This window comes from Eptesicus fuscus, chromosome 6 (assembly GCF_027574615.1).
Source record: "Eptesicus fuscus isolate TK198812 chromosome 6, DD_ASM_mEF_20220401, whole genome shotgun sequence".
NCBI lineage: Eukaryota > Metazoa > Chordata > Mammalia > Chiroptera > Vespertilionidae > Eptesicus > Eptesicus fuscus.
Window position 1 is genome coordinate 16,240,350 of NC_072478.1, and position 25,549 is coordinate 16,265,898.

Consider the following 25,549-nt stretch of genomic DNA (forward strand, 5'->3'; position numbering starts at 1 on the left):
GGCGGCGGCGGCGGGGGCGGTGGCGAAGGTGGTGGCTGAATCTCTGGCGTCGGCGGGGGCGACTCCGCACTCGGTGGGCTCGGGGTGAGGCCCGGCCCCGCGCGTTGTCGGTGGGTGGGCCCCGGGGTCTGCGGGCTCGGCCCTAAGCGGGCCCCGTGTCCCCCCCGATTGCGCCGCGGGCTCGGCCCTCGGGCTGCACGACGGCCGCGTCCCGGACGGGTCGGCCTGGTGGGACGGTCTGCGGCCTCCGGGGCCCGAGGCCCCCTTTTCTTCGCCCTCGGAGGCCGGGAGCAGGCGGACCGCACCCGAAGGGGTTCATTCGTTTCCTCGCTCATTCATTCCACCCGAGCCCGAAGCGGCCTTTCGCGAATGGCGATCACGGAGGCAGGGCGCTGTATACGGCCCCCTGCCATTTTTAACGGGTTCAATCCCTACAGCAACCCCCATCATTAGCTGCCCATTTCATAGCTGATCAAAACGGAGGTATAGAAAGGTTAGGTCGCTTGATTTGGTCCCGGGCCGCCTGGCCCGAAGACCCTTCCCTTCGCCAGTAGAGAACAAGGGCGCCCTAGGAAAAGGGCTAAAGGATGGAAAAGGAGGCGATGGGTATAAGGAAGACTGCAAGGCAGGCGCAGGCTTGGGTCTTGGGTTGGAGGTTTCAAGTTGGAAAGAATATCTTGGTGATTAAGGACGGGCCGCCACGGGATTCCTCCGTGTTGCTTCTTAGTCTTTTTCTATTTACTCTTCAGGCTTTGTCCCCACTACTAGTGTTGTTTGCCAGGTTTCAGCCCTGGATGGTTGACCTTGGGTGAGTCACTTAGCTTAAGGCTCCCATTTCCTCTTCTGTTTAATGTCATTCATAACGGGACCCACTTCATTGGGTTGTTGCAAGTAAATGAGGTCATGGGAGTTCCTTCCCTACAACTGTCACTAGCTCATTGTGACTAGACAGGGATCCCTGCGGGAGGCTTCTCTCTGGAGGGTCGTTGGCCCTTAGAGCCTCTTGGCTCTGTTTGAAACATGGAAACAGTCACATCTTTCCTAACTACCATGTGAGAGGGTTATGCTCCCACGCCCTTACTGTTATCTTCAGTTATGCGTGTTGCTTCTTGCAGAACTCCAGCAACCCCAGGAGATAAGGACTTTTTTCAGAGAGCTTTCGAAGGATTCTGAGGAAATGGTCTTAGAGACACAAAATAACTTGTCCAAGATCACCATGCTTGTCTTGCTCCTTTTCAGTCAACACACACCTGTGAGCTTCCTGAGAGCAGAGGCCCCTAGAAATAATATAACGTTTCTCTGCAGTACCTGGCTGGATTATGGATTACTGCCTCCTTACTTTGAAGATGAGGTGGCATAGAGAGCCGGCTCTCTGAGCATTAGTTCTCATTCTTAGTGTCTTTTCCCCTCTACTGCAGGTCAGAGAAACATGGCTACAAGGCGAATTGCACAGGAGACTTTTGATGCCGTGCTACAAGAAAAAGCTAACAGGTATCACATGGACCCCAGTGGTGAAGCTGTAGGTGAAGCTCTGCAATTTAAAGCTCAAGGTAAATTAAAGTGCTTGATTGGGAACCGATGCAGGGGGGTGGGAGGGGGGGCAGGTAAGGAGGCATTTAGGGTCAGAGCAGGAGGATTTCAATCCCTATATTCCTATTTGTTAAGGGGAAATGAAGTTGGGATCTGCATGTTAAATCACTGTGTAGAAGAAGGTATTATCATTACCAGGAGCTTCTCCCCAGAAAGCCTCCCTCACCTAAAGAAAGGCTGTTGAATCAATCTTCTGGCTCCATCCCCACCACCACTGCTCAGGTTTGAGCTCTTACCAGTTCTGGCTTGGATTATTTCAATAATCTCCTACTGAACGGTCTCTCAGCTTCTGGCTTCATTCCTCTCAAATCTGCCCTGACTACAGATCTATTAATGCCAACCTTGCTGGGCCAAGGCCCTGTTTGGACTCTCGGGGCTTCCCACTTTGGGGTTACATCCTCAGATAAGTGCCGGAGCAGGGAGGTAACAGTGATGTGTGCAAGACTGCAGGGTGGTGCAAGGGGTTGTGGAGCTGCTGAGAATAGGCCCTGCCTGAAAATGTTTCCCTTTGGAAAATTTTGAAACACTATGCCAGCAGAATCAAAAACGGTGCCCACACAGATTCCAGGATGACATGGAGGTCCCTCACTACCATGCACAAGGCTCCCAACCCTTACTCTTTGCCTTGGGCTTTATGTTTCATTGATACTGTGCCACCTCTCTGTGCTTTGAATCCCTCCTCATCCCAGCTCTGCTGGTTGATTCCCTCCAGCATGCCTTCCTCAGGAAACCCCAGCAGGACTTGAGGTTGATTTGGTTGCCCTTCCCGGCCCCAAATATACTGTGTGCTTACTCCTCTGTTATGGGCTGGCCTCCTTCAGGCCTCATCGCTGGGCCTGTGCTGTTTGCTGCTGCACCAGCCCCTGAGCCAGCCTTGGCATGGAGGAGGGTTTCTTAGCATTGGTTGAGTGAGGCTAAAGTGCTTGCAGTAGGGATAATTGTTACATGCTTTGGACCTGGAGAAACCAATTGATTGGTTTTCAAAAATTATATGAGTAGTGCACAGAAACATACCTGTTATAAAAGATTGAAAGACTTGAGAAATGGTTAAGAGTAAAATGTAAAAGTCTTTTTAGCTGATTTCTTAAACTCTCAGAAGTAACTACATTTGTAGTAGTCTGTGCATCCTTCAATTCTTTTAGCAATATGTAATCCAGAATACTTATGTGTTATATATATATACACACAGAGACATATACCTATATGTGCATGTATATGTATATAGGATGCCCCAAAAATATATATACACACACTTTATATAATTATAAAGGCAGTGTTTATTAAGATACACTTCATTTTTGAAATTGAGCTATCAGCTGATTTTGTCAGATTTATGTCTCTATACATTTTTTGGGGACACACTGTATACAGAGACATAAATCTTGGTATCTTTATCTAGAGACTCAAACACCAATACATATATTGTTACCTCAAGAAAGTTTGGGGAGGAGTGAACTAGTAACCAAGCAGGATGCTAGATGGTTCTGGAACCATCTCTTCATCACAGAGCTGCATGGTTCATCAGTTGGACTTTCTCTGTCCCTGTTCTACTCTGCACTTTTCCAATGCCTTGGTTTACAAGGCATCAGAAAATCCTGTTGTGCAGAAACCAGCCACCACTCTACCTCTAATGCTACCTCCCTCACCACATCATCAGTAGTCATTAATACTTAGATCATCCCAGTGGACTCCTTGCTGGAACATCGACATTGACTTTCTTCCCTTTTGGTCTATTGCCTTCACAGTAGCCAGTGAGATCATTCCTTTGCTCTGAGCCTATCTGTGGCTTTCCATCTTACTCAAACTATTCCAGCATCCCTTTTAGGGCCAGACTTGATCTTGTACCTTCCTTCCATCGGTATCTCCCTAAATTTGCTGCATGTTAGAATCATCTGGGGATCTTTAAAAAACCCTGATGTCCAGGTCACACCCCCATGCTAGTTAGTTAATCAAATTAGGATGCCTGGGGGTCCCAAAGGGACTCCAATATGCAACATAGTTTAGGAGCTGCCTTCTTACCACTTTGCCCTTCGTTCCCTCTGGTATATTCATTCCCTGCTGGTCATACATCAGGGATTTGTCCCTACACTCCCTCTGCCTAGAAGGCTCCCCCACAGTGTGACCCCCTCATGCCAAGCATCCCCGGTATATTGTTAACTTCAATGCCTAAAGCAGTGCCCACACACAGTAGGTGCTCAGTAAGTACTGCTGACCAAATAAACTTACATTTGTATAAAGATTTGGCTTCCACCCTAACCGGTTTGGCTCAGTGAATAGAGTGTCGGCCTGCAGACTAAAAGGTCCCAGGTTCGATTCCGGTCAAGGGCATATACCTTGGTTGTGAGCACATCCCCAGTAGGAGGTGTGCAAGAGGCAGCTGATCGATGTTTCTCTCTCGTTGATGTTTCTAACTCTCTATCCCTCTCCCTTCCACTCTGTACAAAATCAATAAAATATATATTTTTAAAAAAAAAGATTTGGCTTCCTTCGGTTTCACCCCATTACCTCATGGCATCTCTCTCTCCCTTTTCATTTGACTTTTGACTAGGTAATAGATTCTGATTTAAAAGTTAGAAAGAGCCTGGCCAGCGCGGCTCAATGGTTGAGCATTGACCTATGAACCAGGAGGTCATGGTTCAATTCCTAGTCAGGGCACATGCCCAGGTTGCAGTCTCGATCCTTGGTGTAGGGCGTGCAGGAGGCAGCCAATCCATGATTCTCATCATTGATGTTTCTTTCTCTCCCTCTCTCTTTCTCTCTGAAATCAATAAACATATTAAAAAAAAAGTTAGAGATCAACCAAAGGACTTGTGTGCATGCATATGAGCCTATCTAATGGTTAAGTTCAACAGGGGGTTGGGGCATCCGTGGGGAGGGGTGTGGGATGGGAATGGGGGGATGAGGACAAATATGTGACACCTTAATCAATAAAGAAATTTAAAATAAAAAAAAATAAATAAATAAATAAATAAAAACAAATAAAAAACAAAAAAAAAAAAGTTAGAAAGGCGCTCTGTGCAAAGTTTCCCTGAGGCTCATAGTTTGCTTATGTTCCTACCTTCTTAGAGAGTTCTTTGTACATGAATAAGCAAATGCAAATATAGAGTCCTATTTTCCTAATTTCTACACACAAGGGAGGACAAAATCACATATTATTCACTTCCCATTGTGGCCTCTCTTGATGGCTTGTTTAGCTTCTGCCTTCTTTCTTATCTGCTTTAGCCTCTGTTTTTTTCAGAGGATCATTGGCCCAGTGAACCTTTCAGAGGGAGTGTATCTGCCAGCTTTGGGTCAGATACTCAGCTGTGGCCCAGTCTGCTGTAGAGGGTACAGTGTCAGACGTGGCTTTTGCCTCAGTGGCAGTATGGGCCAAGAGTTCCTACTAGAAGGCAAGGAGGGTGGCAACCTCTAAAAAGCCTGTGTGCTTCATGATAGAGGTAGAAATACACAAGTGTCCCAGTTACAGTAAAAAAAAAAAAAAAAATCAAGCCCTGACTGGTTTGGTTCAGTGGATAGAGTATCGGCCTGCGGACTGAAGGGTCCCAGCTTTGATTCTGGTCAAGGGCACATGCCCAGGTTGCAGGCTCCATCCCCAGTAGGGGGTGTACAGGAGGCAACCAATCAATGATTCTCTCTCATCATGGATGTTTCTATCTCTCTCTCCTCTCCCTTCCTCTCCAAAATCAATAAAAATATATATTTTTAAAAGCCAGGTTATTTGAGGGCCAAACACCCTTCCTTGAGTCTAAAAAAGGGCTTGTAAACCAGATGCCTGCTGAGCAAGATCAGGAGATCTGAGTGATTAAAGGGAACTGCTACCCAGCCTTGATGCAGTATCGTCAGGATAGATGCAGGCCCAGTGCTTGTAGGTCTCTTTTTGAATAAAAAGTAGTAATTCCAGGTTTAAGGAAAACCACACACATTTTAAATAACGGCAACAAATAGGAATTTTGAAAATGCACTCAGGCAGATAAAGCACTCCAGCTGGTTGGTAGTCTATGGACTGTCCATTTGTACCTTCTGGTCTAAAGTACCTTTGTGTTTCCTTTTGGATTGTTTATTTCAGATCTTATAAGGACACTGCCAAGAGTCAGAGCAGATATGTATGATGACATTCACAGTGACAGCAGATACACTCTGGGCGGATCTGTAGCTCACTCTCGAGATGCTGGGAGAGAAGGCCTGAGAGGTGATGTATTCCCAGGACCTTCCTTCAGGTCAAACAATCCTTCTGTAAATGAAGACAACTACTTTCGCAAAGACTGTGGCCGGGATCTGGAATTTCCCCACCCTGATTCCCGAGATCAGGTCTTTGGCCACCGGAAATTGGGACATTTCCGTTCTCCAGACTGGAAATTTACACTTCGTGGCTCTTGGGAACAAGACCTTGGCCACCCAGTTTCTCAAGAATCGTCTTGGTCACAGGAGTATAATTTTGGTCCTTCTGCACTACTAGGGGACTTTGGGTCCTCCAGGCTGATTGAGAAAGAGTGTTTGGAGAAAGAGAGTCGGGATTATGACGTGGACCGTCCAGGGGAGGCAGACTCTGTGCTCAGGGCCAGTGGCCAAGTCCAGGGCAGAGGCCGAGGTCTAAACATCGTTGATCAGGAGGGTGCCCTCCTAGGAAAGGGGGAGTCTCAGGGCCTGCTTACACCTAAAGGGGGGGTTGGGAAGCTTGTCACACTGAGGAATGTGAGCACAAAAAAAGTACCCACTATAAATCGCATCACTCCCAAAACTCAGGGCACTAATCAAATCCAGAAAACCACCCCAAGTTCTGATGTGACCCTAGGTGCAAACCCAGGGACAGAAGATATCCAATTCCCCCCTCAGAAGATCCCTCTGGGGCTCAATCTAAAGGACATTCGTCTCCCAAGAAGAAAAATGAGTTTTGATCTCATAGATAAGTCCGATGTTTTTTCAAGATTTGGGATAGAAATAATCAAATGGGCAGGATTTCACACCATAAAAGATGATGTTAAATTTTCCCAGCTTTTCCAGACTCTCTTTGAACTTGAAACTGAAACCTGTGCTAAAATGCTTGCCTCATTTAAATGCTCCTTAAAACCAGAGCACAGAGATTTTTGCTTTTTTACTATCAAATTTTTAAAGCACTCTGCTTTGAAAACACCCAGAGTTGATAATGAGTTTTTAAACATGCTTTTAGACAAAGGTGCTGTGAAGACCAAAAATTGCTTTTTCGAAATCATAAAGCCCTTTGACAAGTACATAATGAGGCTTCAAGACCGGCTTCTAAAGAGTGTCACGCCCCTGCTCATGGCCTGCAATGCCTATGAGCTGAGTGTCAAAATGAAGACCCTTAGTAACCCCCTGGACTTGGCCGTTGCCCTAGAGACCACCAATTCTCTCTGCCGGAAGTCTTTAGCCCTTTTGGGACAGACGTTCTCCTTGGCCTCTTCTTTCCGGCAAGAGAAAATCTTAGAAGCTGTCGGCCTTCAAGATATAGCTCCCTCCCCTGCCGCATTTCCCAACTTTGAAGACTCCACTCTGTTTGGGAGAGAGTACATAGATCATCTGAAGGCCTGGCTGGTCAACAGTGGGTGTCCACTCCAGGTCAAGAAAGCTGAACCTGCGCCAACTCAAGATGAGAAAACGGTTCCTCCTACCGAACCTGAAATTCAGGCCAAAGCTCTGAGTGGTCTAAGTGATGGTAAGGAAAGCAGCAAATGTTTCTATTTGTTGTGATTTGTTTCTTTTTCATGGGTGTTGGTTTTTTTTGTATGGTTTTTTTGGGGGGTAGTTCGGGTTCTTTGTAATATTCACCCGGGGATATTTTTTCCATTGATTTTTTTAGAGAGTGGAAGAGGGGGAGAGAGGGAGAGACACATCAATTGATTGCCTTCTGCACGCACCGCTGGGGATGAACTTGCCAGGCATGTGCCCTTGACTGGGAATCGAACCTGCGACCCTTTGGTGCTCGGGCCAGTGCTCCAACCACTGAGCACACCAGGCACAGCTCATGGTGGCGTGTTGTTTTTTTTTGTAATATTTCTTATTCTCTGAGATTTTACAAGAAATTCTTTAGCCAACTGCAAACAAATCAGAATTTTAGCAGAAAACTTGCATTGGCTAGTATACATGTCTGTCTGCATTCAGTCCATGAGCATGTATGAGGAATCTTCAACTTACACAGGAGTCTTTAGATACTCCTTTGGGAATCTGATGAAAAGCCACAGCCCTTACCATGAAAAATGCACATACAGCCCTTGCCAGAGTGCTCAGTGGTTATAGTGTCAGCCCGTGCAACAAAGGGTCACAGGTTCGATTCCTGGTCAAGGACAAGTACCTGGGGTTTTTTTGGTTTGCTCCCCACTCCCAGTCAGCACGTGCGGAAGGCAACCAGTCAATGTGTCTCTCACATCAACGTTTCTCTCCCCGCAACACACATTTCCTCCTTTTCACACCCTCTGAAAAGCAATGGAGCCCTAGCTGGTTTGGCTCAGTGGATAGAGCATCGGCTTGCTGACCAAAGGGTCCCGGATTCAGTTCCGATCAAGGGCACTTACTTGGGTTGTAGGCTCCTCCCCAGCCTGTGCCCTGGTCAGGGCTCTTGCAGGAGGCAACTAATTGATGTGTTTCTCTCACATTGATGTTTCTTTCTGTCTTTCCCTCTCTCTTCCACTCTCCCTAAAAAAAAAAAAATCAATGGAAAAATATCCTCAGGTGAGGATTAACAAAAAGAAAAAAAGAAAAGCAATGGAAAAAATATCCTCATCCCAGCCACCATGGCTCAGTGGTTGAGTGTTGACCTATGAAGCAGGAGGTCACGGTTCAATTCCCAATCAGGGCACATGCCTGGGTTGTGCGCTCGATCCCCAGGGGGGAGCGTGCAGGAGCGCAGCTGATCAATGATTTTCTTTCATCATTGAGGTTTCTATCTCTCTCCCTCTCCCTTCCTCTCTGAAATCAATCAAAATATTTTTAAAAATATATCCTCAGGTGAGGTTTAACAAAAAGCACCACCAACATATATTTTTAACAATTTTGCCTGCGTTTTATGGGGGTTTCTGCTATCCTGCAGCCAAGGTTAAGCAGCTCTGTTCAAACAGCCCCACCCACCCCCGCTCAGGTATTCCTAGAAGGAAAAGGAAACGCTAGGCACTGTCTCTGAGAAGGCCCCAGACTCCTGAGGGAAAGAAATCACCAAAATCAGCCCCTCCAGTGCTGGGATTAAAGGGGATGTAGGAGGTCCCAGCCTGGGGAGTTAGTGAAGCCAAAGGGAGGCTGTATTTGAGCTGCATTGAGGGATGGACAACCTGGTTGATCCGGGTGACAGAGTCACCCACTCGCTTTCCTAGACTGGCTAAAGGTTGACAGATCACTTAGGTACACCTGATAATCTACAGTTAACAGCTGGCTTACAGGGGAGGGGGCAGACCAGTAAGGAGGCAATAGACATGACTGGCTGTTTGGTGTTCCTTGTCCCTACTCCTTAGCTCTCAGGATGACTGCTCTAAGCCCAAACCTCCCAGGGCTCATGCACATAGGTAGTGGTCATGTCCTCTTTCCTCCTGACATGGTTTTCCACTTCCATTGCCCCACCCCATTTGTTCCTGAATCTCTTCATTCCTCTACAGACTTGTGGGGCACCTACTGCACTAGCACTGGTAGGTCCCACCACAGGTGCTTGGCTACTCCTACTCCCAGAGAGGGAGCCTTCCAGAAGCAGGCCCCTTTCCTCTGTACAGCCCCCAAGTGGTGGAACAGAAAGTCAGTGTAACAGTAATGCTGGAGGAAAAAGTCACCCGTAACCTAAAGTTGCTCACCACTGTTCCCTCGTGGTGCTGGTAGGCAGGTGGGTCTGCCGGTGCAGTCCTGCTGTATTGAAAATGCTACCACCTACTCTTTGACAGGATTGTCAAAAGCCCTTCCTGTGTTTTTACAGCTCTCACTGCATCGTGATATTAACCTAACATAAATTATCTCACCTTTCCCTTGATGTTGGACTCATGCTGCCTTTTACTACAGACTTCTGAGGCTTAGCAGAGCTTGGTCCCCTTGTAATTGGCATCTGTAAGCCTTGGCTATCTGGACAGCTGGTGGACGGCACCAGCACTGCCCCACCGCTGTTTTCATTACAGTATGTTAGAAACACTGGGATGACATCTTTGGTTAAATTGTTGATTATTACTACTTTTAATTTGTATTTTTAAATCCTCCTTTACAAGGATATAGTCTCAGGAAAAGGATTGCTGGGACCCACTTTCTGGCCCTTGCTATGGTCATTTTCTCTAGGGATGGTTGCAGTGACCAACTTATTGGCGTTTGTTTCTGAAAGCTGCTGATTTTAGAACTCTTAATTTTCTGTAAAATCATATACAATTAGCAGTTCTAGAAAATTAGAGCCAATAACAAAAAGAAAGGAAAACAATTTCGAAAGGGAAATTCTTGCAAAAACATAGCAGTTGCAAGATTGATTTATTCTGTGTAGGAGCTCCCACTGATGTTTACAATAAACTTAAAGCTATAACTCAGACATAGGCAAGATCAGGACAGTGCAGTTACTCCACAGAACAAATGAAAACCTCCAGTTCAGGGGTAGCTTTTATTGAAGAGTGAACAAGTAGACCATTCTGTCCTATTAAAACTAGCAAATATCAGAAAACTACACAAACTTATTATTTGAGGACACATGTTCTGTGTTACTGGTGACATCGTAAATTATAGCCATATTGGAAGAAGTTCACACTTTAAAGATGTTTTCATACATTTAGCAAATATTTCTGTGAACACCTATTTTGGGGCCATTGACTTTTTTAATTGGGAAATTTTTCTTTGTAAACTTAGATATGTATGTTTTCTGGTTACAGAACACATGTATGTTTATTTTTTGTAGATAAAGCACACAAAAAATGAAATCCTGATAAATCTACCACCCATAGATAACATCTGTTAACTTTCTGGTATATTTTCTTTTTCTATGTTTCCATATTTATGTGTCTTTTCTTCCCTCCTTACTATTGGGAATCATAATTTAGACAAATGTTTTATATATTTTATACCAAAATACATTTTATATCTTTATATTTTCCCCTTAATATTGTGAACATTCAAGTTAAATGATACACGAGAAGTGGTATGGAGTGCTGCATACCATTTCCTTCTGTAGGACATATACATACATTACTCTGTAGTGTTGTTGTAAGTCTGTAACTGTTTCTGTCCTGGTGGTTATGCTGTTACAGCTTTTGGGAGGGTAACCTATCTAATAAAAGAGTAATATGCAAATTGACTGTACCTCCACTACAATCGCAAGCCAAGTCCACCAGCCAATCAGGAGCAAGTATGCAAATTAACCCAACCAAGATGGCTGCGGCCACGGAGCTGCAGCAAGCAGGAGGCTTGGGTTTCCCCGGCAATGGAGGAAGCCAAGCTTCCCTGCTGCCCTGGCAGGCCCAGGCCTCCGCTAAAGGCTACAAAGTTTCAATTATAGAAGATAAATAAATCCCAACAAAAATGGCAGCAGCCATGGAGCTGGAGAGAGCAGGAGGCTTGAGTTGCCCCCGGCGATGGAGGAAGCCAAGCTTCGGCAGCCCTGGCTTGCCTTGGCCTCTGCTCAAGGCTACAAAGTTTCAATTATAGAAGATAAATAAGTCCCAGATACCAGGGCCTCTGCTTGGGTCACTGGGGGGCATGGCTAGCCTGCAAACCACCACAGGCCCCTCACCCAGGCCACCCCATGCCCCAAGGGAACCCCCACCCTGATCCGGGACACCCTTCAGGGCAAACCAGCTGGCCCCCACCTGTGCACCAGGCCTCTATCCTATCTAATAAAAGAGTAATATGCAAATTGACCATCACTCCAATGCACAAGATGGCTGCCCCCATGTGGACACAAGATGGCCACCACAAGATGGCCAGCAGGGGAGGGCAGTTGGGAGGAATCAGGCCAGCAGGGGAGGGCAGTTGGGAGGGACCAGGCCTGCAAGGGAGGGCAGTTGTGGGTGATCAAGCCTGCACGGGAGGGCAGTTAGGGGTGACCAGGCTGGCAGAGGAGGGCAGTTGGGGGGGACCCAGGCCTGCAGGGAAGGGCAGGGGGGGGACCCAGGCCTGCAGTTGGGGGGGACCCAGGCCTGCAGGGGAGAGCAGTTGGGGGGGACCAGGCCTGCAGGGGAGGGCAGTTAGGGGTGACCAGGCCTGCAGGAGGGGCAGTTAGGGGCAAACAGGCTGGCAGGGGAGCAGTTAGGCATCAATCAGGCTGGCAGGCAGAAGCGATTGGGGGCAATCAGGAAGGCAGGCAGGCGAGCAATTGGGAGCCAGCCATCCTGGATTGTGAGAGGGATGTCTCAGATTGGAGAGGGTGCAGGTTGGGCTGAGGGACACAAACCCCTGTGCACGAATTTTGTGCACTGGGCCTCTAGTTGTATATATTGGTTTCTAGAATAACACTCTGCTTTCCTCTTTTCAAAGCTGGTCTCTCATGAGTGAGAATTTCAGTTGCTAGTGCCTGCTTAGGCTACATCCTAAGCCCCTGACTCTGTCCTGGTCTTCCCAGGCACCATGTGGTCCAGTGTTTCTCAGAAAAGCCCTTTTGTGTGTTCTAGCTATCCCCCAGCGAGCAGATCACAAGGTGGTGGACATCATCAACCAGCTGGTCACACGTGTCGTTGGAGGCAGCTTGTCTCCTAAAGAGAGAGCTCTTCTCAAGGAAGACCCTGCTTACTGGTAGGTCTTTAAATTCAGCCCTCCAAATCCCTGCCATAGAACACACAGCAATATTTATGTCGCTCTTATGGTGTCCAGAGCAAAGGATAAGGTGTTTATTTTGAGTGGTGGTGTTGACCACTAGGAAGAACATTAGGGTGAATCAGGTTCACCAGGGTTCAAGCACCAGCCCTGCTGCAGACCTGCCCTGTGGTCCCCTCTCATTCAGTCTTAGAAGTCTGCATCCCTGCTGTGCTGGCTTAAGAATGAGCTGCAATATACATGCAAAGAATATGTATAAAATGAGGGATATGTCACAGCAGCTATTTGTGATTTATTGCTACTATTTGTTAAACTGTCTTCCTTTTGCCTTATTGCCTCTTCACATGAATAGGATTTTTTAAAATTAAAATTTTCATCATAAATACAGTACTTGCTTATTAGAGTAAATGATGTAGTTAAAAGGTCACTGAGCGCCCACCATTTCAATGGAGTCCAGGAGCAATGCCTGTCGTGTGCTGGCAGCAAAATGCTTCCATGGCTCCAGGGTAACTGCTTTGTGTAGCTAAGCCTCCAGGAGCTATGAGGTCCTTCATGGCTGCTGATGACAGAAATGGAGGAGGATTCTACCACTGCTCAAAGCTCCTGGTTGCCCTGCAGTCACTGGACAAAATGGGTGACCTGGGACCAGCTCTGGATCCTTGGTGGAGCCAACTGGAACCTTCAACAGTAGAGAAGCCATCTTGTGAAAAAGTGTTGCAGAAGTGTATTTGCAGTTGGGAGGGGGGCAATGGTAAGATATGTACACATATAATACCTTAATAAAAGAAAAAAAGAAAAAGAAGTGTATTTGCAGCAATGATGTGACCGTGCTGGTGTTTTAGCAATGTCCTGCTGTGCCTGTTTTGTTATATAGGTTTTTGTCTGATGACAGTAGTCTGGAGTATAACTATTACAAGCTGAAACTGGCAGAAGCACAGCGGATAAGCCAGACCTCGCCAGGAGTGGGTCAGAAGCCAATGGCTGCAGAGTGTGCAGTCCGGGCCATGCTGTACGCCCGGGCAGTCCAGAGCCTCAAGAAGAGGCTCCTCCCAGGGCGACGGCGGGGGCTGCTCCGAGCTCCAGGGCTCCAGGGTTGGAAGGTGAGGAGAGCAACCATCGGGACCCAGACCCTCCTCTCCTCGGGCACCAGGCTGAAACACCACATCCGGCAAGCTCCAGGCTCCTTGCAGGGAAAGCCGCCCCAGCCAGATGGAAATGATGCTGCCAAGGACTGCCCACCAGACTCCGCCGGGCCCTCTCCTCAGGACCTGAGCTCAGAAGCTGCAGGCCCATCCCCCAAGCCAGCGGGAGTGGACATATCTGAAGCCCCTCAGAGCTCCTCTCCCTGCTTGTCTGCTGACGGTGGGTGTTCACTCGTGTCTCCCTCCTCTGAGCCCCAGTCCTGAATATCCAATCTCTAGGGGTCTCTGCAGAGTTGGGATGGCCTCAGTGGTTTGGGCAGTGGGCAGTAGCAATGGTGACCTGGCGAGGATGGGTGTATGAGATGGTGCTTTCTCTCCTTTTGCTTCCTCAAGGGGGCAGCCTGAGAGCTCGGTTGCACTCTTCCTGTCCTGAGGGTTACTGCCCAGTGACTGCTTCCCTACTGCTCACCACCAGGTTATGCTGTGTGCCCGTGCCTGGGGCTTTGAACTCCTTGATCCATTTCTCTCTGTTCTTGCCCTGATTACGTTCCATAGGGCTGCGCTGTTCTTGTTCTGCCTCTTCCCCCTAGGCCTCTATGTTCCCTCCTCAGCATTAGCTGACCTGCAGTTGCTTCTGAAGTTACCAACGTACCCCTTCTGTGTCTTCTAGCTGTTACCTTCTGCTTCTGCAACAGGCCTGCCCCCTGACCAGTGCTTCTCACTCAGCACTAGATGGGAACATAGAGGGGGGAAAACCATCTACCCAAGTGCTGCTACAGAACAAGCAGCTCCAAACAGTGGCTTCACACAGGAGCTAAGCCTGAATGGGCCTACACATGTGTTTGTAGGCAGCAGCTGGTTGTCTGAAGCTGGTTGAGGTGATCTGGGTGACTGGGCCATGTGCCTGTCACCCCCCAGCAGCCTGCTGGGGTTGGTTCACCTGAGGTTGGTATCAGGCCCTAGGACTTCTGCCATACCTGTTGGAGTCTGGGGACCAGTCCCAGTTCAAGGGAGAGGAGAGTCCACCTCTGCTGGACAGAGCTGCAGAGTCACAGGGCAAAAGGCAAATATGCAGGAGGGGACATGAGGGGCTGTCTTTATAATTAGTCTCCACAGCCCCATGATGTCTACACGGGAAGTGGCAGCTCTTACGTGTGACAGTTGCTTTGTTTTATAGTTGACTTGAAGACTATGGAGACTGCAGAGAAACTGGCCAAATTTGTTGCTCAGGTGGGACCAGAGATTGAACAATTCAGCATAGAAAACAGCACCGACAACCCTGACCTGTGGTATGTACCCACCACACCCTTCTGGTTTGAGTGTATTCACCCCACAGATCTCCTGAGAGCTCAAAAGGTAGCCTGACAAACACCTCAGGTCACGCGGGGTAAATTGTGACTTCTGCTGAGCACAGGGCTGGAGGGAGGAGCATCTGTTCTGGGATATTGAGGGGATGGGGAGAAGCTCCCCAGAGGGACTGGATTCGAAAGCCAAATTGGAGTTTTCCAGGGGAAGAGAGAGAGCTCCCTGGGCAGAGGGGCAGTGTCCCCAGGACCTGAGCAGAGTCAGAACAATGGTGGAATGAGGGAGGGTGTATCCTCACCCAAGGGCCAGAGGAGGAGGAGGGCACTGCCCCCTGGTCATACTGGCTGCTGTGGGCTGATGAGAATTTGCTGCTCATGGAGTGACAGTGGTCCCTGGCCTAAGTGTGGGCAACAAGCACTTCCATGCAGTGACAGCCTGGCACCCTCGGGCTTGGAGGTGCATCATAATCCTCTCCGTTTCTCAGACTCAGCACACACAGTCAGGGAGTAGCTCTGCCTCTGGGATACAGATTCTCTCCTTCAGGGTTCCTATTACTGAACCATAACCCTATGGGCTCCCCTCAGAGCTAGTGGGGAGTGCATAGGGAGCAGGTAGGTTTCCTGCTGTGTACATTGTATCCTACAGTCTGCCGGGGCTCTGCCCTGCTCCAATGTGCTGCAGAGCTGTGCCTTAGTCTAATAAAGAATGCAGTTTAAAACTTCACATTAACTAGTGCATTTCTTGGACCCAGAGATGACCGAGCATGCTCTTCTAGCTTGTTTTGGACCTTGACTGGGCACTGTACTGAGGGTACCTTCTGCTTCTTGGGAGACCCAGACCAGTTGCCTAGAGCACTGATGGCTTTGCAAATACTCTGCCTGGATCTGCCTTTTACAGGCATGATGACCTCAGGAACTGTCACCTGCAGGCTTCAGAGTGGGGCTGCCTGTGGCATGTAGGATCTTGTCCTGGCAAGGCCAGTGAGGGGGACAGCTCAGTACAGGGAAGCTGGGAGTGTTACATAAGCCCTTGTTTTGTTTTGTTAATTCTCATGTGAGGATATTTTTTTCATTGATTTGGATATTTTTTTCATTGTTTTTTAGAAAGAGTGGAAAGGAGGGAGGTGGGGAGAGAGAGAGAAATATCAAAGAGAGAGAGACATCGATTGGTTGCCTTCCTTATACACCCCAACCAGGGCCAGGGATTGAACCTGCAACCCAAGTATGTGCCCTTGACTAGGATTCGAACCCATGACCCTTCAGTGCACAGGCTAGCACTCTAACCACTGAGCCACAGCAGCCAGGGTTTTCATCAGTCCTTTTCCCCCCATTAAAATTAAAGTTTGCAAGAAAACGGCATCATCCTGGGCACTTGGTACCAACTGGTCTTGGGGTTATTCCTCACCCTCTGTGCAGCCTTTTTTTAAAATATATTTTATTGATTTTTTACAGAGAGGAAGGGAGAGCGATAGAGAGTCAGAAACATTGATGAGAGAGAAACATCCATCAGCTGCCTCCTGCACACTCCCCACTGGGGATGTGCCCACAACCAAGGTACATGCCCCTGACTGGAATCGAACCTGGGACCCTTCAGTCTGCAGGCCGACGTTCTATCCACTGAGCCAAACCGTCAGGGCTGTGTAGCCTTTTTTGAGCAATGTTTTTCAGAACATGCTGTCCTCTCCTTATGATGAGAGAGAATCATTGATTGGCTGCCTCTTGCATGCCTCCCATTGGGGATCGAGCCTACAACCTGGGCATGTGCACTGACCAGGAATCAAACTGTGACCTCCTGATTCATAGGTCGACACTTACCCAATTAGCCACACCAGCCAGGCTAAATTTTATTTTTTAATTCTTACTGGAGAATATGCTTTTTATTGATTTTTTTTTTAAGAGCGTGAGAGAGAAAAACATCGATTAATTGCCTCCTGTATGCATCCTGACCTGTGTTCAAACCCACAACCTCGTTATGTGCCATGACCTGGAATCGAACCCACAACATTTTAGTGTACAGGATGACATTCCAACAAACTGAACTATCAGCCAGAGCATTTTTTTTTTAACTTTTAAAATAAGTACAGCATTTGCAGTAAAATAAAAATTATAATAGGTTAGCTGAGAGAAGTGGGACCGCTGTATGTTACTCACCTGTTCACCTGTTTGACAGTATTTGAGGTGTTTTCATTTTGGGATTATTACAGATAAAGCTGCTGTGAGCATTCATGTATAAGGACCTCTGTGGACACCTGCTTTTATTTCTCAGATAAATACCGAGGAGGGGAAAGGCTGGCTCCCATGGTGGGTCCACATTTAACTTTTGAGAAAACTTCCAAACTTCCTTTCCAAGTGACTCCATCATTTTGCCTTTTCAACAGCTTGGGTGAGAGTTCCAGTTCCTCCCTGTCCTCACTAGCACTTGCTGGTGTCCGTCTTTTTATTGTCCCAGTTACGGGAGGGGGAAGGAGTATCCCACTGTGATTCTCATTTCTGAGGACTGATGATACTGAGCATCTTCTAGTGTGCTCATGTACTTTCCATATCTCTTTAAGTGTCTCTTCAGATCTTTGGCCCATTTTTTTTTTTATTGGGCTGTTTATTTTCTTAGTAATGAATTTTGAGAGTTCGTTGTGTATTTTTTTAAATTAATTTCAGAGTGGGAAGGAGAGAGATGGAAACATCAATGATGAGAATCATTGATCAGCTGCCTCCAGCATGCCCACTACTGGGGATCAAGCCCACAACCCAGGCCTCCTGATTCTTAGGTTGACGCTCAGCCACTGAGCACACCAGCTGGGCTCATTGTGTGTACTTTTTTTTTAATATTTTTTTAATTGATTTCAGAGAGAAAGGGAGAGGGATAGAGAGATAGAAACATCAATGATGAGAGAGAATCATTGATTGGCTACCTCCTGCACGCCCTCCCACTACGGATCAAGCCCGCAACCCGGGCATGTGCCCTTGACTGGAATCAAACCTGGGACCCTTCAGTCCACCGCCAATGCTCTATCTAGTGAGCCAAACTGGCTAGGGCGACTTTTTTTTTTTCATTGTATATTCTTCATACAAGTTCTTTATTAGAAATATGATTTGCAGACATTTTCTCCCAGTCTGACTTGACTTCTCATTCCAGCAATGTCTTTTATATATATATATATATATATATAAATATATATAATAATTTATTTATTTCAGAGAGAGAGAGAGAAACATCAATGATGAGAGAGAATCATTGATCATCTACCTCTTGTACACCTCCCACTGGGAATCGAGCTCGCAACCCGGCCATGTGCCCTGACCGGGAATCGAACCATGACCTCCTGGTTCATAGGTTGACGCTCAACCACTGAGCCACACTGGCCAGGCTCCAGCAATGTCTTTTGGAGGGTAGAAGTTCTTCCTCTTTGCCCTTTCCTCTGTTGGATTTTTTTGGCTTCTTTTTTCTTGTTTTTTTTAAGAGCTCTTATCTGTGATGTAATTGTATATATTTCCTTCTTATTTTGATGTTTATCTTTCACTCTGCCTATGGGTAGTTCTTCAGAAGTTCAGATTTCTCAATTTGTTTTTCTTTTTATTACCCCTAGTACTGAGTCATAGAAAGAACCTCCCCACACTCAGGTTATAGACATTTATGTACTTTCTGACATAACTTGTACGGCTTGGTTTCTACATTTATATCCCGATCTGTGTGGGGTTATTTGGGAGCAGGGGTTGCAGCATGAATCCAATTTAAATGTTTTTCTTAAAAGTTTCCCAGTTGTCCCAACACCACTTGTTGAAAAAACTCTTTTGTGGAGAGGTTTGAGAGGCCCCCTTCATCAGATGCTGTGTTTCTAGCTCTTCTTTTGGTCTGTTTGTCCATCTATTCATGGACCAGTACCATGCTTTTTTTTTTTTAATTACAGTTGACATTCAATATTATTTTATTAGTTTCAGGTATATAGCATAGGGGTTAGACATTTATATAATTTTACAAAGTGATCCCCAATAATTCTGGCACCCACCTAGCACCATGCATATTTATTACAATATTATTGATGATATGTGCTATGCTGTACTTTACATCCCTGTGACTAATTTGCAACTACCAATTTGTACCTCTTAACCACAGTACCATGCTGTTTTAACTGTAGAGGCATCACACACCTTGTAATATCTGGTGGAGCTAGTTCAGAGTTCTTCCAGATGTCTTTGCATATTTATTTTTCTGTGTGGACTTTAGAATCATCTTGTCCAGATCCAGAAACAAATGATGCTTTTATTGAGATACTTTTCAACATTAATATGTTAACTAGGGAAGAAGTGACATCTTCATGAGGTCGAGTTGTCCTGTCCAAGAACAAGGGCTGTCTTTTCTTTGGTCCAAGTGTATTTTGTATCTTCATGCATGTTTTGGTTTTTCACACCAGCCAACCCCCTCCCCCAGCTATGACTACATGTCTAGGTGGTCCTCGAACTCGAAGGCTCAGAGAGGCTTTATAGCCACCATGTTTAAACAGATTCTGTGCAGAACACAAGACAGGCGGTTCTGTGGGTGACACGCTTCCTCCATCTTGTACCTGGAAATGTGAGAGGGACCCTAGAGTCACAGAGAGCGCTCAAAGGTCCAGAGGGTTAGTGGCTTCACTAGAAAGGGATGAGTGACGCCAGGTTGGATATCCGGGCTGAGTGTCAGAGCTCGTTCCAGCACATTCCCTGGTCATCACTGCATACCTTGTTCCTCCACCTCCCTCCCCTGAAAAGCAATTAGGCTTCACATTCTGGTTCCTCAAACTTTCTATCTCACTGCAAAGCTGCACCACCAGCCATAGATGGTAGAAAGAGGTCAGGTTATTCACTCCCTGGTCCCACCCCCAGCTTCATCATGTCCATTCAGACAGTTTCAGCAAATAAGAATGTTCAGAGAACTGTCTGGTTAACCAATGTGTATCATCTTTTTCCCAGGTTTCTACAAGACCAAAATAGCTCAGCTTTCAAATTCTATAGAAAGAAGGTATTTGAACTGTGCCCATCGATTTGTTTTACATCACCTTCGCTGAACCTCCATGCCAGCGAGAGCGCCCTAGAGTCCGTGGAAGGGGAAGGAGAGTTTGCGAATGAGCCTCCTCACCAGGAGGTTGAGCTGGAGAGCCTAGAGGTGATGCCTGAGGAGGAGGAGGAGGAAGAGGAAGAGGAGGAGGAGGAGGAAGAGGATGAAGAGGAGGAGGCCCTCACTCCTGGAGGGCCCTCCAGGGCTCCAGGAGGGGCTGCCACTTCTGAGGGCTCCGAGGGCAGCCCCCCGACTGATGGCCTTCCAAGCGAGGCAGCCGAGGATGGCCCTGCTGGCACGTCTGCCCAGGCCTGCTTTCCCCGGAAGAGGGTCAGCAGCAAGTCATTGAAGGTCGGCATGATTCCGGCTCCCAAGAGGCTGTGTCTCATCCAAGAGCCCAAAGGTGAGTGCCAGCATCGGTGCAGAGCCCTGCAGAGTCTTCTGCTTAGCACTTGAAGAGGAGTTAGTGGTACTTGGTTGTGGAACAGGTAGAGACATTACCTGCCTGTTTTGAAGAATTTGCTGACCCTCAGCCACAAGATAACCCGATGACCCCTGTTACCTTTCTTTTTTTTTTTTTTTTCAACATTAAGTACAACTTTATTACCATATATTTCTCAAGATCATTCATGGCACATTGCCCCTTAATCCCTAAATATGCAGTTAAAGGTGTTTTCAGAAATGACTATGATATTGATAAGAGAGCTAAAATAATTTCAGAAGTCAAATAGATATGAATCTTGGCCAGAGAGCTCCTTAATTTCTCATCTTCTATAAACAGCTTCACAAATCATTTGGAAAATCAGCCTAGATGTAAACATAATAAACCACATTTCCTGTCCATTCTTAAAGTTGATCTTTCTCAAGAAATGATTGAACAGCACCTGTCTTTGAAGACGGCAGTAAGGCCTGACCCTGGTACTCAAGCTCTGGTTCTAGATCAGTTTTCTGTGTTGGACTGGTCAGGAGTCACTTCCTTCAGCATCTTCATCAGTGAACTAAGTGATTACGCGTTAGTATTATCTTCTCTTTTAGCTCTGCAATCTTTTCTGGTAGAGGCATGTTGTGAATATCCATCTCAGATGCATTTACTATGGCTTTTGTTTTTAAGAGATAGCATTCCATTTTGTCACTGGAAAGGCAGAAGGGACCTTTCAATGCACCCAGGGCAGCATGGGTAGAATACAGATGGAAGCCAATGGGAATCCCACAGGAACTACAGAATAAAAGGTTGTAAGTGCTGCCTTTGAGTAAACCTTCAATGCCAACAAGGAAGGGAACTTCCAAAATAACGTTATTTGTAACCCAGAGAGCGATGCCGCCATGGCTGAGAAGCCATCTTCCCGTGGCCGCCGCCAGGATTTCTAACGCGCACCAGGGCCTCCCCCCGACCCCCGCCCCGTTACCTTTCCACCTCTGATTCCACCCACCAAACTGGACATTACCTCCCAAATCCTCCTCAATATAGAGTTCTTTGGTTTTGTGTTTTTTAACCTAAAACAGTCCTAGTAGTTTTGTATACCACTGCCAATGTTTGTGAGAAACTCACTTTTTTTCCATTTGTCTAAAGAGACTCGGCCGAGTAGTCTTCGGCTTCTAGCATCCCACATATTGCTCAGGGTCTCCCTTATTGCTCAGATTCCAGCAGGTTAGCCCTGACTATGGGAGAACTGGCCCGAGTCATCTCAGCTGTTTGTTGCCCATGGCCTTGGGGGAGAAGGGGAACCCAGCCTTCTGAGCCAAGGAAGGCCGGGGGTAGTGACACTTGCTTTGTGACAGTGAGGTGGGAGGACATGGGACGGGGCTGGTCTCATGCATCCATTAGCAGGAACCATGTGCTCTGTGGAGGTCATCTCCTGCTCTCCTGTGTTAAGTTTCTTGAGGTACAATTTGCCAGCAATAAAATGCATCTCTTTTTTTTTTTTTTTTAAATGCATCTCTTTTAAGTGGACAGTTTGAGGAGTTTTGGTAAATGTGTACAGGCATGAACCCACCAGTATAGTTGAGCTGGAGCCTGTCCCCAGAAAGTGTCTACAGTCCCCTCTCCTACCCGCCCCCCAGCAACCACTGATTGTTTTCTGGCCTTGCCTTGTCTAGGCTCAGTAAGTGGAATGTTATTATTTGTGGCCTTTTGATGTGCTGATCATGGCCCAGGCTACTCCTCATGGCCTTATCCATCCAAGTGTCCACACAGCCAAGCCTGGGCTGTGCTTTAAGTGAGAATGATGCTGCGATACTTTTGTGTAAGGTGGCGGTGGTGGTAAACAGTGCCCCGTCATTTGTCACCTGTGTTGTTGTATGTTATTGAGACTGTCACATTTACACCCAGCAGTGTTAATATAGTTTCCCACTAATAGAACAGTCCCATGGTTTGTGTTTGTTAATTTTGGCATTGCAATGGATTGCTATCTGTTGTACTGAACTCTTACTGCAGGTGTTGGTAGCATATCACAATGCTTAAGTATGTCCTCCCTGGGGGAAAGTGGAGTCCTTTCTATTTCTGAATCTCTCAGTTTTTGAATTGAGTGGCTGATGAGACAAAACAAGGCCTGCTGATCTCCCCTTCGTAACTAAATAATAACAATAATAATGTGATTTGGAGCTTTGTATAAGAAGCACAATTGTTTTTGTTGGAAAGTTCTGTGTGGACTTTAATTCTTTAAAGTAGGATAGTCATGCCGAAACCGGTTTGGCTCAGTGGATAGAGCATCGGCCTGTGAACTGAAAGGTCCCAGGTTCGATTCCGGTCAAGGGCATGTACCTTGGTTGCGAGCACAGCCCCAGTGGGGGGTGTGCAGGAGGCAGCTGATCAATGTTTCTCTCTCATCGATGTTTCTAACTATCTCTCGCCCTTCCTCTCTGTAAAAAATCAATGAAATATATATATATTTTAAAAAGTAGGATAGTCACAGTGATGCTGGAGGGCATACATAGCATTGCACATAGTTCATTTGTGAAGCAAAGTGTAGTCCTGTAGTCATGGAGGATGATCCATGTGTTTGGTCCTTCATCATAAACATGGGCATCTTATTTTTAAGGCGGTTCTCCCACAGCAAGGAGCCCTCAGTTGAGCCCCTGTGATCAGCCTCCGTGCTCCAGGGTTACACAGTTCCTGAGAGGAGCTAAGCCAAGCAACTGCCCTTGTGCACGTCGTAGACACCTTCTATCAGCAGAAAGGCTATTAGCCAAAATTGTAGAACCCTCATTTTTCTCTCAAATATGGGGAAAGCACATATCCTATATAATAAAAGCCTAATATGCTAAGTGTCTGACTGTTCAACCAGTTGCTATGATGCGCACTGACCACCGGTAGATTAGCTTGCTGCTGGGGTTCAGCCGATTAGGACTGGGCGAAATGGGCCGGACACACCCTGGAGCCCTTCTGCGGTCCCTCCCTGGCTCTGATTGTGCACTGGTGGGGTCCCTTGGCCTGGCCTACGGGGATCGGGCCAAAACCAGCTCTCAAACGTCACCCGAGGGGACCGGGTGAGGCCACGCGCCCCCGGGTCCGGGTGAGGCCGCGCGCCCCTGGGTCCGGGTGAGGCCACGCGCCCCGGGGCCCAGGTGATGCTGGGTCCTGGGTCCGGGTGAGGCCGCGCGCCCCTGGGTCCGGGTGAGACCACGCCCCTGGGTCTGGGCGAGACCAAACCAGAGGGAGTCGGACCTGCATTACCACCATTTGTCCACCATCCAGAGCTGAAAAGTCAGTGCTGACATGTACACATAAGGAACTGGTGGACATTGAAATTGGGTCTCAAAAGAGCTGTTGGTCCAGAAAGAAACTCACTACAGACTGATTCATTTGCCTGTCAGCATAACTATTATTGCTCGTCTCACTTTCGGTTCTTATAAGTATATTTCTAGTAACACATGATCTCACTCATCTAGGGGAAATGATGAACAACATAGACTGATGAACAAGAGTAGACCCAGAAACAAGGAGGCATCGATCGGACTGTCGGGCTTCAGAGGGAGGGTAGGGGAGGGTGGGGGGAGGGGGGAGAGATCAACCAAAGGACTTGTGTGCATGCATACAAGCCTAACCAATGGTTAAGGACAACAGGGGGGTGGGTGCATCCATGGGGAGGGGTGTGGGATGGGAATGGGGGGATGAGGACAAATATGCGACACCTTAATCAATAAAGAAATTAAAAAAAAAAAAAACATCCTCCGAGGGGTCCTGGGTTGCGAGAGGGCGGTTCTGAGGTGACACACCCCAGAATCAGGCTCCCTCCTTTCTGGTTCCGGGTGTCACCCGAGAACCGCCATTGCCAAGTGACCGCAGCTCAGCAGCTCCTGTGTTGAGTGTCTGCCCCCTGGTGGTCAGTGCACATCATAGCTATAGCCAGTCGCTTAGGCTTTTGTATATATACTAGAGGCCTGGCGTGCACAAAATTGTGCACAGTTAGGGTCCCTAAGCCTAGCCTGGCCCCCATTGCATGGCCTCTGCTGCCCTGTGACACCACATGAAGCTCCCTGCCCTGGGACACTCCACGATGCTCGCAGCCCCTCAACTGCTCCGCAAGGCTCCGCGAAACTCGCTGCTGCCTGGGTGACTGCTCCGCTAAGCTCACAGCCAACCCCTCAAAGCAGCCGCTACTGCTGCTCAACAGTCCCCAGTCCTGCCCCACCGCCAACCCCCTCCTCATGGTGAGCGGCTCGGGGGCCGGGAAAGGGGAGGACTGAGAGGTGCTCCATGCACTTCATGGTGACCAGTCGCCCGTTCGGTCATGATGCCACCTAGCTCTTTATATGTATTAGGATATAGATATACTTCTTTTGTCTTCCAGTTCACGAACCAGTTCGTATCGCCTATGACAGGCCTCGGGGTCGTCCTGTGTCCAAAAAGAAGGTGGGTGTGACTATTTGTGAGTCCTTGTGTGAATTTGTCAGAGTCTCAAAGGACACTGTGGCTTGTGATTAAGCTGTACTTATGCTTCAGACTGGGTGTAAATGTACAAAGCACAACAAAAGCCTTTTCTCTTCAGCAGCTTTTTAAAACAATATGTTTAGCTTTGTCCAAAGCACATACATGGGTAGTCCATTTAACAGACAGTTGAGGCTTGATATGTGCAATGGAATGGAGAGATGAACAAGTAATGTCTTGGTCCTCAAGAGGTTCAGATTTAGTGGACTATAATGTGTGTTTTTTAATTTATTTTATTTTTATTAATCCTCACCCAACATGCTTTAACTAGAAGGAGAGAGAGAGAGAGAGAGAGAGAGAGAAGCATCAATGTGAGAGAGAAACATTGATCACTTGCCTTCCGTACGTGCCCTGACCAGGGATTGAACCCACAACTCAGGTATGTGCCCTGACCATATTCACCCAGCTGTTCTTTTCTGGGCCTGGGAGAGAGCATGACAGGCACCCCTTGTCATGTCAGTGGCAGGTTCCATCTCCTCTGTTCTTAGGTCATTTCCTGATAGTAGCTGGCGCCCCCAGGGCTAGCAGCTCCTGCCCATCGTTCCCCTGGCCTTCAGCCTGCACTATCCCTCCTGCACTGCTGTTTGTCCCTTCTTCCTGCCCCAGCCAACATCAAGCTCCTCCCTCCTTTGCGTCCCTCCTTCAATGCCCTGCAGGTGGACTTCGGTCCATCATCCTGTCAAGACCCCCTCACCTCCCGGCTCCCCCAGATTCAGTCAGTATCTCATGCACACGCTTACACACACACACACACACACACACACACACTCTGCTTCATACCTCAGAGTGTACTTCCCTCCCTGTCACTGAACTCTTAGTGCCTGTCTAGGTTGTTTTGTCCCTTCTAGGT

The 25,549-nt window shown here is 47.4% G+C and overlaps 1 protein-coding gene and 1 pseudogene across 5 annotated transcripts in view; one reads left to right on the forward strand and one right to left on the reverse strand.

The window, feature by feature from the left end:
* The first annotated feature begins 12 nt into the window (after window positions 1-12).
* Window positions 13-25,549, forward strand: part of SUGP2 (SURP and G-patch domain containing 2) — a 36,194-nt gene continuing 10,657 nt past the window's right edge. For 4 of the 5 annotated variants that reach the window (XM_054717251.1, XM_054717249.1, XM_028132432.2 and 1 more), the window contains exons 1-7: window positions 1,313-1,550; window positions 5,657-7,261; window positions 12,156-12,276; window positions 13,172-13,659; window positions 14,617-14,728; window positions 19,688-20,175; window positions 24,563-24,624. In XM_054717251.1, the coding sequence (XP_054573226.1) occupies window positions 1,430-1,550; window positions 5,657-7,261; window positions 12,156-12,276; window positions 13,172-13,659; window positions 14,617-14,728; window positions 19,688-20,175; window positions 24,563-24,624 (2,997 nt within the window). In that variant the 5' untranslated portion in view covers window positions 1,313-1,429. Of the gene's footprint in view, window positions 85-1,312; window positions 1,551-5,656; window positions 7,262-12,155; window positions 12,277-13,171; window positions 13,660-14,616; window positions 14,729-19,687; window positions 20,176-24,562; window positions 24,625-25,549 lie in introns of those variants that run through there. The other variant, XM_054717248.1, reaches the window with a different exon arrangement.
* On the reverse strand, window positions 20,479-21,382 carry LOC114228017 (protein Mis18-beta-like; annotated as a pseudogene).